At 40.2% G+C, this 18,038-nt stretch overlaps 1 protein-coding gene across 2 annotated transcripts in view; it reads right to left on the bottom strand.

Moving 5' to 3' along the window:
• sbf2 (SET binding factor 2) overlaps nucleotides 1–18,038 on the bottom strand; it is a 93,458-nt gene that overhangs the window by 51,937 nt on the left and 23,483 nt on the right. For both annotated transcript variants that reach the window (XM_069173351.1, XM_069173352.1), the window contains exons 3-6: nucleotides 7,348–7,485; nucleotides 3,835–3,969; nucleotides 3,280–3,390; nucleotides 932–1,037 (exon numbers count right to left, since the gene is read on the bottom strand). In XM_069173351.1, coding sequence (XP_069029452.1) covers nucleotides 932–1,037; nucleotides 3,280–3,390; nucleotides 3,835–3,969; nucleotides 7,348–7,485 — 490 coding nt within the window. The remainder of the gene's footprint in view (nucleotides 1–931; nucleotides 1,038–3,279; nucleotides 3,391–3,834; nucleotides 3,970–7,347; nucleotides 7,486–18,038) is intronic.

Raw genomic sequence — 18,038 nt, 5'->3', positions numbered from 1 at the left:
GGGCCAACTTTCCATTACAAACAAAATTTCAGGTGAATTATATTTAATTTCACTCTCAGCTCACAGATGTATGCTGCAAAAAGTGAATTGAGCCTAGTTCTTCAAAAAATGACCTCAAAGTCTTAAAATGTAATGTACAATAGCTCAGCTAATGACTTATGCCAAAGTGTCATTTTTAAGGGCTGAGGAAAGTGATAGGAATCTCCACACATGGCTGAAATACTCCATGTACTGCATGAGTCATGGTAAATCAGGCACGTTTTATCTTTAACAACGCATGTATTGCCTGTGCAAATCGTTTAAGTCCGAGCCATGAAGATATTGTGCGAACACGGCAACGTGAAACCAACAAACTGCAGCAAAGCTCCATCACGTGCTCATTCTAGCCCAAACAAAATTACAGAAACACTGATGGGACACAGTAAAAACCACATAATCTTGCCTCAGACACATTTAGTGTAGAATTAATCTAAACTCTGAATGGCTCATTGCAAAAGTCTCCTGACTGTAAAAGTTGTACAGCACTGCCGTTTACCACCATGTGATTAACAAAGTAGAGCCTCAAAAAACCTGATAAGAATAATGGTAAATTACGTCACACACATTGAGGTGCTTTATTAAATCTACTAAGACAATATTGCAAGTAATACTTTCAGACAATTGTTCTTTGACTGTCTGCTGTCAGATTATTAGAATTTGAAACACTCTTAAACTTAAATGGGCAACTATGTGACAACCTGCGGCAGTAAGCTATAGGTGTCTGAATAAATTCTACAACAGGATTTGTGTTAGCAAAAAAAAAAAAAATGACAAGACATTTAGTCATTAGGCTTGTCATATATAGAAGTGGAGATACAGTAATACAGTCATAAACTAATCATGTTCTGACTGATGATTACTGGTTAGTAGTTATCAAAGTGCAGGGACCTACCCAGCTGCTGGAAGAGCAGAGCCACACTCTTGCAAGTGACAGGCAATGTGTCGTTCAGAGGTGTCTGGATGAGCTGCCGGTCTCCTGCTCCCAGGCTAAACAGTTTCTGTAAAGAAAAGCAGTAAAGGTCAGAAAAAACAGTCATGGAAAATTTCTACGACCATCATGTCTACAGGGTTAAGCGGTACTTCAACTGACAGTCATTTATTCAGATTTATAGCTGAGTGCACTGTGGCTGCATCAAATAAAGAAGACACATGCTCTTCAGGGCTACACAGACACTGCAGCTGCAGGACCGAATTAACCATCTGAATACGTGCGCTTGTCATCAGCCGAAAAAAAACCCTCAATTATATGTGCACCAAAATATAATTTATACAATGAACAGCCGCAGCAATATCACATAATCCTTTAAAAAGATCAGAATTTTTTTTTTTTTTTAAACATATTTCCGTAATGTGTGTTTACTGCTGAAATAGGCTTTGACTTTGATTAGTCAAGTCAAATTGGTGATCCAGCAGTTGTGCTTTGAATATTTGAGTCTCACAAAGCGATTGTTGTTCATATTGTAGGGTGCTGGCAAGGGAAAAGTGATTAAAAGAGCTCTTTAACATGTCGAAAATAATATTGTTCTTAATGTACTTCAATCAAGTGAAAAAAATATACAGTCTCCAGTCATACAATTCTTAACATACCGGTTTGTTTAACCTGGTGGTGTTTTGACATACAAGTCTGCTTGGGTCTGCCTTAAGGCACACTTGAAGACTTTAGGTTTTAAGTGGCGTCTTGCTGGGAATAGATAACGGGCCAAATTCTTCCAGTTTCCAGCACATTAACCACCACATAAAATCTGATCTTCACCTCACTGATAAGAATGTATTCGCAGACAAATGAAAACAGTGATTTTCCAGAATGATTGGGACACACTTTGGCTCAAGGTTTTTTTTAGTTTTTTTTAAAAAAAAAGGTGTGTGTAATCTACTCCAGAGTTCATTACATTTACAGCCTCAACCTCTGACACTTGGCCCCCAAACTGCAGCAAACAAAATGCTTTTTTACAGAATGAGGCATCTTAATGTAGTGACATGTAATGGGATATATAAAATAAATATATATCCCTCCTAACTGCTTGTTAACATGCCCGAGCGGCCATGGAGGCAAATGAGCAGATCAGGAGTCCAGGAGGGGTTTCAGATGAAGCTTCATTTATTTTTACATTCTAACACCACACCAAAGGTCCACCAAAGGTTTGCCAGTCCCCACCAGTTCCCACCAGTACCCACCAGACACAAACTGAGCTCCTTATATACACCTGCTCCCTCTAATTAGCCCATACCTACCATCTACAGGTACAATATATGTAGCATAAATGTACATTATTTCCCCAACCCAAAGATATCCATAATAATTTACCACTATTTACAGTCCTATAAATAAAGGAAATTATCAATACATAATTTATCTAAATAAGCAGAGCAACACATATCTTGACTTCCCCCAAACCCGCTTCCTGTGGTTGATACTTCCCGGAACTGTAAATGGGTGCTTGAGCCCCCGGGGAACTATTTTGTCTGAACACCCTGGGAAGAGGAAACAGGCAGAGGTGAGTTGTTGCAATATTTATATTAACATTTATCTTTAGCTTGGCATTCTATATACTCTGTTGTTCTGTCACATAACTAATGAGACATGATCACAATCAGGTCTGTTCAATCAGTCACTCACTGCACATGTCTATTTGTTTGTTCCCAGGGAGAACAAAAGGAACAACCCCGTCTCCCAGCCGTGCACATGGCTCCCAGCATCCACAGTCCACTAATAAATATATCCAACAAAACCATGTGTTCTCCTTGGCACCTTCATCACACCACATCTCAAATACTGTCCGCAGCATAGGTAACGGAGGTGTGTGGTTACACTGCTATATACACAGTTTAAGAGCTTTGCCGTCTTGCCCCATTTCAGACAGGTATTTTGCTCCAAGTAACATGATGGGGAAAATTAAAATGATCTATTAGAAAATTAATTGCTGTGGCTGGACAACAATCTCTGGCACAACATGAACACGGTGCTCCTGATTGGCTACGCAGGAAACATAAATCTTTTTAGTAGCTGCACCTTTGAGCCTCAGCCATCCTTTCCACATACAATCACTGGCTAACAGTAGAGCAAGGTTGACACGAACCATTTCTAGTGCCTGATCTGGTCTGATCTGATCTGATCTGGTCTGATCTGATCTGATCTGGACCGGCTATGGCCCCCTAGGATGAACAGGCCAGCAGCAGAACTGTGAGGTGTCTTGCAGACTGTGGTACTTGGGGGCATGCTGGGCCACAGGTCAGACTTACCTGGGATCCACCAGCAACAGGAACCTGGAATGTGAAGAGGTTGGCCACCAGACCGTCTAAAGGGAAATTCAGACTATCGATATACACTGTGTAGATCAGTCCCAAGCAACCCTGTAAGGACAACATGCAGAATACAACATCAGACAGAGTCTAGATATTCTGTATGTACTGTAGAAGTCATCAGGATAGTTAATCATTGTCTGCATTTACACTGTCTGGGTGGTAAGATAAAAAGGATTAGTTCGATTAGTCTGTGACATTTAGGTAGCATTTGGTAGTATAGTTTATAGCAGCAGAGCAGCTATTACCACATATAGCATGCTGACTCTGAGTCTACATAAACTGACCGTAATGAAAGTGTAATGAAAAGATAAGAGGTTGTTTTGCTTCTATGTCTACTCTATGTGTACCTGTTTTGCAGATAGCACAAAGTAGATTAGCATCATTTCAGGACAGCAAGATGAAAGCATCATTTGACAAAAATTCAGAGAATTTCATCTGAACAAACAGAAAAATATTTTTTAATCAAGATTTAATCATATAGTGTCTTATTACCCGGAATATTTCAGGATAATCCAGCCTGGACACAAGAATGAGACTTTTTGGTGCAAACACTTGAGCTGGCTGGATCAGGCCATCTTCCTCTGCCTCCTCATCTTCATCTCCATCAGCCTCAATATTCTTTGATCCCTGAAACATTAAAAAAAGAAGCTATTTCGGGCAAAGAGTTCAACACAGTGCCATGGACTACAGACTGCAGAACACGTCAGCAGCACTGAGCTCCTGGTTTAGCTTGTGAATACATTGTGTGCTTCAAACTTATCACACCATCCAGCACACATCAGCCATGTATCATACACCAAGCGTTATTTGAGTGTTTTCCAGGACAGAAATAACTTGTGCTTCAACATCAAGAGTGTTTAGTGCTAAAAAGTGCAGAAATTTAGTTTGATAAACCAATTGCACACAGGTTTATATATTTTTTTTAATTATTATAACCCTCCATTTTCCATTTTCCCTGGAAGGGTGTGTAATAAAATAAGCTTCAAAGTATAAATAATGGTAAGTGACTTGAATTCCTCCTCCAAAAAAAAAAAAAAAAAATAGCCAGGATGAAAGTCTTGCATCAGAAACTCGTAGATGCAGCCTCCAAAAATCTTAAAAATGCTCCTGTATCTTCTAAGAGGAGACAGAGGAGGAGACACATTTATCAAAGTTTAGAATATTAATTATCCCCTTTCCCAATCTGTCATGATTCAGTACAGTTGCTCATCCCAATGGAGACATTCCATGAACACAATAAATAACAATAAAATTAATAAAGATGCTTACAAAAGAGACAAAGATTATGTGAGAGGATTTTCTTAGAGAAAAGCCAGAATGAGTTTAGGAAGTCAATACTTCTTCCCTCCCAGAGTCACATACTGACACAGCAGATGCAAAATATCAAAGACATTAATGATGATACCAAAGATGCTTATATCTGGGCTATATTAGTATCTATTATGTTTATCAAGATATATTTAATTTACGGTTCAAATATGGTTCTAATTGCCTCTACTGTGGATCCATGAGCTCTATTACAACAGAGATACACCAGCCTCTCAGCACTCATTCCTCTCTAAAGCCCTTATCGCAATCCGGTATATTTCTCCAGGCAGTGAAAACATGCCACAAGTGCTGAAGTATCTCAGGACCAAGAAGTGTGGGGTCAAAATATCCCATTCAGATGAAGGTCACATTTCTCCATTATTCTTAGGATTTGGTTCAATTATTAAACAAAATACATTCCTGTGCCGCCTGTCTGGACGCTCCCTGAAATCCAGCTGAGCAGATAAGGATGACAGTTTAGAGAGCAAAGATTATCAAAACATGTTCACGTTTCAAGAAGATCTTCAGGGCTATAAAGTGAATACTGGAATGTGTGTTTGTTTGCATGATGTCTGGATGAGGCCAAATATAGCCTGATCTTATGATTAATTTGAGCCTGACAAAAAAGGTAAGGTGGTGATGTGAATGGGGAAAAAATGACAGTAGGTAATCTACACTAAGTAGCCACGTGTCTCGGTCAAATGTTAAAGACACAAAATAGAGACACGAGTCTCTAAAGTCTGCAAAAAAGAAAAAAAATACCCCAAAACAAACAGAAAAAACAACACAGCTGTATTAATGTATTTTTTATTACTTATGCAAATCAGAATGCTCTGGACAGATTTAATATTGGGAAGCTTTTCTTTTTCAACATTTTCGTACTTTTAAAACCAGTGAACACAGTCTTTAAAAAAATGGATGTATAGTCAGGTATGTCTCGTAGTGCATCACTGACATGACAGACCATAAATTCCAGCAGTTTGTACTGACTATTAAGTACAACTTACTGTTCCTGGTGTCGCAGGTCTGACTGACAGAACAGTTTATAGGCCTTTAAAAATGTAAAAGAAATTCAAAAAAAAAATCTGTGTAACTTTCACAACCTGATAAATAATCCTGTGAACGTTAACTTTGATTACAGGAGCATATTGTCCATATGTTTACACACATTGAAGTGAAACATATGAACGTACATTAATCAAGTAGAATTAGTATTCCATGTACGGTAGAAGTCCGATCATTCAACAATTACACTTTGTTTTAGATAGTATCCTAGCAGCTTCTTCTATCCGTAAAACCTAACATAAATATTAAATATGAAACGTGGGTGAAAGTCAAAATCTGTTCTTAATAACAACTCATTAGCTTCACTGAGCTTAGCTGATACGATGAGACAACACCAGCCAGTGACAAACAATGAGAATTAAAACTGTTGATTGGCTCTTTCAAAGACACTCAATAATAACTAACAACTAAAAACTGGGCTAATTTAGCTTATTTTCTTTCTTTGATGTGGCAATTAGGCCCAGATCCTTCCTCCTTTGATTCTTTTGAACCAAGGCAGAATAATTTGCCTGGTTATGCAAACAGGAATGTTTGTGTAATTATGGTCTGAGTCACACAACAAGCTGAAATGGTTAAGTAATTAGGAAAGGATGCACAACTTGGACATTCCACCACAGTGATTTGTACACCATTTTAAAGCCTGTCACCTTTCCGGCACACAAGTGCACTTCAAACTTAACTTGAAAATGTTTTGCTCATCTAACTGGAGAGTGAGTGACGACTGCCTTCCACATGTGAAATGATGTGAAGTCACAGTGGGCAGAGCGGCAGGAGTCATTTAAGGGCTCCAACAAAGGCCAACACAGTGAAACAATTAGCTTGGTATTCTGTGGGCTTTTGGCAAGGAGAGAGATTAACAAGATCATTCTCAAAAGTAAAACTGATCCCATCCAAACAAATCTGTGGTAATCAATATTTATGGGGGGGGTTTGAAAATTTGTGCTGTGACCACTAATCTGTAATCAAACACAATCTTGTTTGCATGAATAAATCAAATGTAAAAAGCTGGAGGGGAGCACAGGTCCTTTCCTTCCTTTATAAGAGAATCTCTCAGCCTGCCCACAATTTATTAGGCTGGATCCAAGCAGGCTGTTGTTTTCTGTAATGCCTGAAATTCTGGAAGACAACATGCATGCGACAAGCATTCCTAAAAGTTACAAAAAGTGCCAAAGACCGTAAAAATATTCAAATAAATAAGCCTAAAATGGAAAACAGAAAATGAATACCACCACATTGCCCAACTGAGATATCCCTGAGGGTTTCTAAGAGTCATGAGACGCACACAAGGATGACGGTGACCTCATGGTCATAACCAGAGTCCACAAACTCAGGATTATCATGGTGATGATCTTAGAAGAGCCCTACAGGGAGGACAAAATGCCTGCTGCTCAGAGTGATGTGAAGCACATATTTCTAAAGGAGGCAAAAGCAAAATATTTGCAATAACAGATTTTACAACAAGATTAAAAAGGCGAAAACAGTGGCTCAGCACTGTTGTATCATGGCTGCATCGGCTCTGTTCATTCTCTGTATATGTTACATGATATTTCTATGTTCTTTTCGATGGAGAAAACTCACCTACACAAATACAGTAAAGGGTAGAGTGTGTGAACGACAGTGCTAAAGTCTTACCTGCAGATTGACCTCGGCCTCGTAGAACGTGAGGCAGGAGCAGTAGTGTCGGTCTGATTCAATATCCGTCAGCACAACGGTGAAGAAGGTGGGTGCTTTCCGATCCCTGGACAGCCTCCAACCCCCAGGCTGGCAGAACTGAAAAGATATTCAGTAAAACAGCATGTTTTTAGTCATTCAAACATTTCAGAGACAACAATTTCCCTGTTTACCAAGGACTGGAATTTCTTAACAGTCCCTTGAAACTTTCAGGTGGGAAACCATTCAAACATGAAATGCACAGAGCATCAGCAAATTACTGTAATAAATCCTAGCTAATCCCAATGCCTGCATAGAGGGCATACAGGATGTCCTGTTCCAGGGTTGCAATTACATGCACTGAACATGGCACATAGTGGGAAGTGCCATATTCACGATTTCTTTTCCAGGAAATTCAACAATGAAGGAACCCTCATCTCATGAACTCTTTGACTATTAAAAGAATCATCTTCAATAAAAACCAATGGAAAAATACTAAGGAATGAAGCAACACAAAAACTGATTATAGTTAATGACAGTATCTTAAAAAAAAAAAGGTCAAACTGGAAATCAATGTTTATTTATCTTGCTGTTATAACCAAATTGTACTCTTTGCCAATTAAGAAATAAAAACGTGTGAAAAGGTTGACCTTTGTGGGTTTCACATATTCTGATGGTTTCAGTTTAAAATTCATAGTCAAACTTGCTGAATTTTGGATACAAGTTAGTGAAGCGGACGTGTATTACGATTCTCCATTCTGCTTCTTCCAAATTCTTCCTGGAAAAACTGATCATTTATATTTCCAAACACTGTTTACTGAGGATGTGAGAATCACACAAATCAAGAATTTTCTATGCATGACAAAACTGAGCCATTTTTAGAAAATTGCGGGCAGAGGAACTCAGAAACACTGTTACCATAATAAAAAGCATCTTAAACAGGTTTTAGGTCTCAAAGCAACATTGTGAGTAATTTCCAGTCCTGACACAAAACATCTGCAGTGTGAATTTTTTTTTTTTTCTGATGATGTTTTTGTTTTGTTTATACAGTTTATCAACAAAATAATTTTATAGGTGGACACTTAATTGCTATTAATGTTGCTTTCACATAAACCCTTTTGATAATTTTTTTTGAGACAATAATCAACCCAGTCAAGGTATGGAGAAACGGATGAATTATTATTTGAGAGACAAACTTTGAAAATGAGAGTGGCACATAAGAAAGCACAGGGCCAAAAAATGGGAGGCAGCTGGGCCGAGTGTTTGTGTCTGGTCTCTCTCTGTTTTTGCTGGAGGCCCAACTGGCCCTGGCTCTGAAAATGGTGTTTAGACTGCTCCTCGAGGGGTTACACAGGGGATCACCAGACACATGGAAGAAGAGAGGAGACTACATTGAGGAGGGGCGGGTGAGGGCAAAAACAGATGGATCAACGGATAGATGGATCTGTGTACAGCCAAAGACAAATATACTGGCAAGGTAGTGTCTCCTGGGCAGAAAAAGAAGAGGAGTAGAAACAGAGAAGGAGAAGAGAGAGTTTCAGATGAAAAGAGCAGGAAAATGGAGATTAAGGGAGGAAAGAGGGAAGGGGGATATGGCTAGGTCAAGCTGGAGGTTTGGACCAGGATGCCACCATCTTCCAGCAGATACAATAGTCCACAGGAAATCTGCTAAACCTGCATTGTAGTGAGGTGTGTGTGTGTGTGTGTGTGTGTGTGCGTGCACACTGAGGCCAGACAGGATCCAAGGACAAGTGTGGATAACTGTGATCCTGTCCTAAAGTATTCCAACTATGCCATTCATTGTTGTCAAAAAAGAGATAAACACATTTGCGACTGCATAGCTCAGAAGATCAGAGGAGATATAACATCCTGTGCGTGTGTGTGTATCCATAGAAGTGTATGCATGTGTGAGAGAGGGACTAATTGTAAAGGACAATGAAAAACAGAAAAGATGGAGGAACGATGGTGAGGAGATTAATTCACCTCCATGATATCCAATGAGTCTTTCCTTTTAGCCGTTATCTTGCCTGTAGGTCTGCAGAGACACCTGAGTGCTGGCACAGGTTCAAAGACACTTTAGGGAGTTCAGTGTTTAGTAAACTTCACTGTATTCGGGGACCAATGCACCCGGACAGACTTCTGACATCGTTTTACAAACTTATGGCTGTCACACTGAAAGAGGAATGACTGCGTAGCTTACAGTGCATCCAGAAAGTATTCACAGCGCTTCACTTTTTCCACATTTTTTATGTTACAGCCTTATTCCAAAATGGATTAAATAATTTTTTTTTGCTCAAAATTCTACACACAATACCCCATAATGACAAATAATCAGATAATTCATAATGTTTACAATTTTTGCAAATCTATTAAAAATAAAGAAGGAAAATATAACATACATAAGTATTCGCAGCCTTTGCTCAATACTTTTTTGAAGCACCTTTGGCAGTAGTTACAGCCTCAAGTCTTTTTGAGTATGATGCTACAAGCTTGGCACCTATTTTTGGGCAGTTTCTCCCGTTCTTCTTTGCAGGACCTCTCAAGCTCCATCAGGTTGGATGGGGAGCGTCGGTGCACAGACATTTTCAGATCTCTCCAGAGATGTTCAATCGGTTGAAGTCTGGGCTCTGCCTGGGCCTCTCAAAGACATTCACAGAGTTGTCCCGAAGACACTCCTTTGTTATCTTGGCTGTGTGCTTCGGGTCGTTGTCCTGTTGGAAGATGAACCTTCGCCCCAGTCTGAGGTCCAGAGCGCTGTGGAGCAGGTTTTCATCAAGGATGTCTCTGTACATTGCTGCATTCATCTTTCCCTCTATCCTGACTAGTCTCCCAGTTCCTGCCGCTGAAAAACATCCCCACAGCATGATGCTGCCACCACCATGCTTCACTGTAGGGATGGTATTGGCCAGGTGATGAGCGGTGCCTGGTTTCCTCCAGACATGATGCTTGGCATTCAAGCCAAAGAGTTCAATCTTTGTTTCATCAGACCAGAGAATTTAGTTTCTCGTGGTCTGAGAGTCCTTCAGGTGCCTTTTGTCAAACTCCAGGTGGGCTGTCATGAGCCTTTTACTGAGGAGTGTCTTCCGTCTGGCCACTCTACCATACAGGCCTGCTTGGTGGAGTGCTGCAGAGATGGTTGTCCTTCTGGAAGGTTCTCCTCTCTTCACAGAGCAACGCTGGAGCTCTGTCAGAGTGACCATCAGGTTCTTGGTCACCTCCCTCACTAAGGCTCTTCTCCCCCAATCGCTCCGTTTGGTCGGGCGGCCAACTCTAGGAAGAGTCCTGGTGGTTCCAAACTTTTTCCATTTACAGATGGTGGAGGCCACTGTGCTCATTGGGACCTTCAATGCTGCAGACATTTTTCTGTACCCTTCCCCAGATCTGTGCCTCGATACAATCCTGTCTCGGAGGTCTACAGACAATTCCTTGGACTTCATGGCTTGGTTTGTGCTCTGACATGTCAACTGTGGGATCTTATATAGACGGTGTGTGCCTTTCCAGATCATGTCTAATCAACTGAATTTACCAGATGGACTCCAATCAAGTTGTAGAAACATATGATGATCAGTGGAAACTGGATGCACCTGAGCTCAATTTTGAGTGTCATGGCAAAGGCTGTGAATACTTATGTACATGGGATTTTTTATTTTTAATAGATTTGCAAAAATTTAAATTTACGTTATCATTATGGGGTATTGTGTGTAGAATTTTGAGGGAAAAATCTAATTTAATCCATTTTAGAATAAAGCTGTAACGTAACAAAATGTGGAAAAAGTGAAGCTCTGTGAATACTTTCTGGATGCACTGTAAATGTTGAAGCTTAATCAAATAAAGCCTTCACAAATGGGGCAGTTCAAGGAAATGAATAAGAACATAGTCAAAAATACTGATTCCTTGTAACCCTACCTTTTTCTAAAAACACGTGGTACGTTACAATGGCTTTCAACATTTTTTTGATGCGACATTATCTGCTTATATCTCCTGTGAGTTCTATGCATCCCCCCTACAGGTGTTAGACTGTGAATAAACTATTTGAAGCAGGCTGAGTGTTGTGATGATTTCTGAAGGGCTGCATTTTGCCAATGTTATTTTAAATTTAACTATGTACAGTGATGTGTAAACAAAGAAAATATGCTTAGGCTATTTGTTTAAACATCCAAGTTGAGAAATTATGTAATTTGCAATTCAGTCAAACACAGAACTCTGTGTGGATATAAACATGCATGGCCACACTTCAGAGGCTAGTCAAAGCAGACAGAATCGATAAAGATGTTTATAAAGAAGGAGACACAAAGGCATTTCTATCAAAAGATGTCTATCAGAAGGTCAGTTTGCAAAACAGTGAGAACTATGTAAAGTTTTGTATGAAATTATACTTGTGTCCTTCTGGACTGATTATCAGTACGCAGCAGTGCTGAGGGAACAAGTTAAGGCACTGACCGACAGATTCAGACACAAGCTGTACAGTATATCCATCTATAGCATGACACAGACATACACTGCAGTGCAACAGGTGCAAAGGTCAACACGTACGAAACATAGCCTTTATACACCACGCATACACGCATGCGGAGAGAAAAGGACATCTCCTATTCTTAAATTAGACCACAGTCAAGTGACAGAGGAACTCTGGGACACACTTGCTGTATTGATGTCAAAGCCGAGTAAACTGCTGCCCTCCAGCTAAACCCTCATCACTGCATCATGTGCTGCAGCCTGGCATGACTGACTCCCGACCGCACTATTCACCAACTCAGCCGGTGACACTGGATATGCAGTCTGACCTGCTAAGCATCGTCACAGCAGAGCACTCGAGGAGCAGCACCCATCAAGAGGAAAAAAAAAGAAACACACAGGCTTTGCCTGAACAAGACAGGCCTACATTCTTATGCTATGACAAGGCATTAATGCCTGCTCAGGTCAGCTATAACTGGGGCGGCAGCCATTACAAAAGATGACTAAGGACAAAGTGACAGAGACAACGGTATCCTTCCATAAAGTCAACTTTGTTTTGCTCTGGTATGACGCAGCTGAAGCATGACTGGGGAGAGGTTTAGAGTGTTTTATTATGACCACAACATTTAAGAGTGTTGTACTTGGGGAAATATAAACAGACTTCGAAGGATCATAAAACCTTTAAAAGAGCTCGTGGTACCACAAATGAGTTCAGGCCCGTAAATCCTTTCAGAGATTATTTCATAATTTGGTTGAGTTACAAATTTAAATGAAATCAGGCACCAATGTTCTTCCATGTTTTTTCTCCATGGCAATAACATGTGCATAGACTGAGCTGACTCCTCTAATCTGAGCATCAGCAAAAATGACTAATTAAATAAGTAAAAAAAGAAAATGTTTTCTTCAAGACTCCTCTGACAACAATATGCAGTACAACATTTTTCTGCTTTAAACAAACAATTTGGGGAATTTATTGTGACGAAAATGAGGGAAAATAATATGTATACAATACATATAAAGCATAACATACAACACAGAAATTATACAACATACACATACAAATAAATGCAAACCTGAAAGTACAAATCTTAGAGCAGGTGTTACGAGAAGGAAATAATGGAGAAAAAACAGACAACTTTCCAAACTTCCAGATAATGACAGTGAACCTATTAAGCCTGCATGTCAAGTGACTCCTAAGACAATGTGGTCAGGAAAACTGTGCAACACCATGTACTTCCACCATCCTCTTCCTTCTACCTTGTTCTTTTCCCATTTACGTGCAAGAGTCGCATGCCAGGAAGACAACACAATGACGGAAAGTGAAGTGCGAGGTGTCGGGCCAGAGAGTGACTGGCTGGGGGTGAGAAGGTCAATTGCATGCTGCCTGTCTGGCCCTCCACCATCATCAGGTCTGCAGGATGAGCAGCGGACAAAACAACCGGCATCCAGCTGAGAGGTTTGGTGCACAAACATGCGAGTGCTTGCACCACGACCCCCACAATCAAGGTCCGCATGATGATAACAAGAAACAAAACTGTCAACAAAATGACCACAGTGGCATGGTTAAAGAGATAGTGATTACATTAAGTTTAATTTCCTCATCAAAGCTGAGCTCCATCTCGTAAGTCTCTGAGGTGGCATCTCGTCTCCACTTCTAATCCTAAACTCTGCTCCCTGGTTTCAATTGCTGATCGGTTACGCAATATCAGGCACATATGGTTCATTTTAGAGATAGATATTTTTAGATGACCATGATGGACCACAGTAAATTGAAAGAATTGTCTAGTCAGGCAGGGAAGGAAGAGTCATCTACCAAATATTGCAAACAATACTCTACACAACATTTCGAGCTTCATAAATGCCAGATGTGTAGGAAATGTAACACCATAAAAAGAAACTACAACAACATGTATTTTTAGTAAAAATGTAAAGGGTAATTTTTCAAACACACACCGTCCAGCATCAATGTCTTAAAAGACAACTCTGCTGAACCCCCCATTGGTCTCCCCAACATACCTTAAGGGGATTTGTTCAAATAGTTTTGGGTATTCAAAAACACAGCATAAATTAAAAACATGCGGCCAGTTCACCACATGCAACTTGAAAACAGAAATGTAGAAAGAGGCAAATAAAAAGGATCCTTTGGGGAATTAGAAATTCTTATGCTTAAATCACTTAACTGTCAGATTAATTCACCCTGACTCAAAACCTTACTCCTTCAGCTAAACCTCAAGTATCTGTGATTTTCACGGTTGACAAGGGGATCCCGAACCTGTCAAAAGTAGGTTAATGAACACCATACTGTATCTTCCAAGCATAAATGAGGTCAATCATAATTGCGGAAAGAGTCTTCTGTGAAATATACTCAAGAATAGAAACATTCCCTTTCAGAATCCAAGAAAAGTCCATGGATTTTCCCCACATTGTTTAATCGTAGGTTCAAATGGTGAAATCACTTGAACAGTATAAAAACAATCATAATCTAATACATTTTCCCTTTGCTGGGATGGAATCTGATAAAACTGAAGCAGTAAAATCAATTGTGTCAATCTTAAGGTATTTGGGGAAAAAAAGTTCATGACTTGTGCTAAAGACGGACCTGAACACACCTGCTTTTACTACTCAGTTAATCATAGCCTGACAGTTTATCAACACCGTACTTTTTAGATAATAATAATTCAATGTCAAAGCCTTGTAATAACTACAGTTTCGCAATTCATTTGAGCTGTCTTATAATAAAAATAAATTAGTGCAGCTGGTTTCGCTCTGTAAATAAGTAATAGTAGACAATGACGACTGAGTACAGCACTTATTATGTTGCACTAGGTAGGCAGATGCTGTAACTGCCGACACCGCATAAATGTAAAATTAAAGATTTAAACCAAAAGCCAGCGAAATGTAAAAGAGTTACAGACAGTGTCAGATTTCTCAGGTTTCACATGCCAATGAGGGCCAAACGAAAACAGAAATCAACAGACCATAACGACCTTTTCTGATTCAGATTTTGTGACAGCTGTGGTGAACAACACAAACACGAGTGTCCTACTCGGTATAGACTCACACTGGTATACAAACAGCTTTTCAGTAATTTGTGTGGCAAATGCAGCAATCAGATTAAACTGAATGAATTAGGTTGGCTTTTTATTCTTTTGATAAATTATTAACCCACCGATAGTCACCTCTGTGCTTGTGTCTCTCATAATAGCAAACTGTTTGACAAATAAATGGTCTCTGTCTGATTTGTCTCTCCAGGACCTGCTTCAAGGTCACATCTGGCCTCTGAACCTAGACTGTCTGCAGATGTGAATTTGACCTTTGGACACTTCACCTGCATCTGTATGAATATGACAGGATCTGTGTGACTAATGCACTGGGGAATAGAGTAAAATAAGAGGCACCTAACGTAGACTGAATGGCCCCCGTGTCACCAGGTCAGATCTGTGGGGGGGTTAGCAGTGTGCATTCCTGTCTGCCCCAGTGTTTTGTTTGACTACTGGGGGTACTAATGGTCCTCGACACCAATGACGCTTAAATTATAACATACTGTAAGTATGAATTCTTAGGACTTGCATCTGTTTTTTTATAAAGTATTTTTGACATTTTTTCACTGGTATTTTTCTGATATCACTTCTGATCATGACCACATTACTTCAGCCCTTTTTAAACCTGTATCAGCTGAGGGTGGGTAAACACGGTTGTTGTGTTATTTCATCTGTAAAAAGTAAACACGAAACATCAAAACACGTTTCTGAGCACATGGAGTGATGAATGAAAGAGCAGCGTAAACAGCTTTGTCCCGACGTCGTACATCAGTACAATGGCTGTGCTGCCTCAGACTGCTGAGCCCTTCACAGCACAGTGAGATAATGACCACGGAACAGGTGCTTCCTCCACCGACTTGAGGGGGCCCTGGCTAACAGGACAGTTCTCACCGTAGGTCTCACTTCTGCCCTTAGTAAGCTCAGTTGAAACCCAAACAACCTCTGTTCCTCTCCTGCTATACACTAACGTAGTGTGAACAGTATATGTGAAACTGTGAAGTACGTGTCAGTGAGTTTGAACACAGAAGGGTCTAATTAGCTTCCCTGTGTATAACACTTCCTGTTCAACAAACTACTGGATGGTGACCTGCCCATATAATGGCAAACATTTCTTTTAGACTAAACAGCTACTACTACTGGATTGGGTTGGACAAGAGCAGCGAGCCCTCTGACTGGAGAAGGTTAATGTGCACACATGTACTATTGGCACCTGGCCACAGGAGCTCCACATATGGTGTTGTTCTAAAACATAATCAAGGGATGTTATCTGTGACGTACCTTTCATGTGATGTCCAACCTCACATCACTGGCGACACTGATCCTCCTTGATACCAGAACATATTCAGCAGGCATTTTGTTTGCATTTGTTTGGACAATAAGAGGCAGATTCCAGGAGAATATAGTTTTCTCGTAGAAACTGTATTAATCAAGGACATAACTCTAAAAGCTGTGCAACCCAGCCTCTACAGGACCTGCTGCTCTTCAAACCCTAAAAGAGACAAACAACCACCCAGCGCTGTCATCCTTGGAGTTCCACATTCTTTAGAACTATCAAGGCTAAACACATCAATGAATAACAGCAATGTAATGTATTGTATTACTTCAACCTGTCATTATTCTGTCAGTGGCGGACTGTTCTTAAAGAATCTCAGTATTTTTTACTCAAAATTTGATATTCAGCTCACTAAATAGGCTTAGCATACAGCAGTTTGGGTCATAGCTCTACTTTACCAGCACAAAAGAGAACCATTGCAACAAAACTTTGTTAAATGATTAAGTAGCTCATCACATGCCTGAAACTAAATCTGCAAAACTGCATATATCATAGAGTACTGCAGTATTTCGATGATAAAAGTAAAATTGAAGGCAAAAGAGTATATCTCAAAAGTTCTCCTGAAATAAATAGATGCAATTAGTGGATGCACCTCATACAAACAATGACTTTGTGGTTGCAAATTATGTCACCAGCCACAGGCCCTGGTGTCAGCAGCAGTCAGCACATTTTTACTAGCAACTGTGGTATTCACCAGTAGCCATGTAGCAGGATGTCTGGAGCCAGACAGCTCTGTAGATGGGAGGGAGGAAACGTACAGGATAGCCGAGGTATCCCAAAATTTTGCTCCTGGGTCTGCTCACCTGGCACCATTTCACAACTACATGTTTTTGCCCAGCTCCCGGCACCACCGAGGACCAGAGTTGATCCTTTGTCATCATTACGTTTGTGTTTTGTTTGTTTGGGGGGGGGGGGGGGGGGGGACTTTTCATTTAGTTACTTTGGTCTATTAGGAAAGTCCAAAAGCTTCTACTGTATTCTGTCTTAAAGTTTGAGTATGTGCACTGTGGCTTGATTTCATCCTGTGTATTCCCATTTCCTGGTTAGCTCACAGTACTTTTCAGCATGGAAAGTCCTGCTTGCCTGACAGTTCCAGCTTTGTTTCCTGATGTGTTTAGCCTCACTGGCACATGAAGCATTGATTACTCATCTGTGGATCTTCCTGACAAACACATGATCCCATTCTCCCCCTGGCTGGAACGGCTTCCTGCTATCTGGAATGCACTGTTTAGCTTTTCTCTCATAGTTTTACAAACATCATAGGACCGACGTGCAATGCGACATGTCGAGTTATGGTCACTTGAGTCAGTCCATTAGGTGAAACAATTAGGCTACAATCTTTCAGGAGTCCGTGGTTTGGCGTGGAGCCGAAATCTGACGAACCCGGCCTGCTGATTATGAACAATGCAGTTAAGCTTTGTCATGATCTGCTTATCCAACCTACTGAGAGAACAAGGCAAGATAGATAACTCCTCACAGCTTCTCTCAAGTAAACTGAACCTGACCTCAGAGGCTCAGGTCTTACTGGCGTGTTTTTCTGAGACAATGAGAATAAAAGGTTTCTATTAGAATTTTTGATAACATTTCAACATTTGGACTCCAGGCCAGTAGCCATATCAACACATGACACCAGCAGTTTACTAATTTTCTGAATACCTCCAGCATCCTTCCAGGATTACATTACATTACATTACATTACAGCAGTGATTTGGGGGAAAAGGAAGGAGTTCAAGAAGTCAAAGTTCTAAGCAAGAGAAATGACAGAAATGTTTACAGTCTGGTCAAGTCAGGTCACATTCCTTCATCTGGATTTTTTTTTTTTAAATTTCATGTCTGAACATTTT

Source organism: Embiotoca jacksoni, unplaced genomic scaffold, assembly GCF_022577435.1.
Source record: "Embiotoca jacksoni isolate LCO1_2020_lvr unplaced genomic scaffold, fEmbJac1.0.p SCAF_6, whole genome shotgun sequence".
Classification (NCBI taxonomy): domain Eukaryota; kingdom Metazoa; phylum Chordata; class Actinopteri; family Embiotocidae; genus Embiotoca; species Embiotoca jacksoni.
Note: the sequence above shows the minus strand (reverse complement) of the source record. Positions and strands in the feature narration are given on the sequence as shown.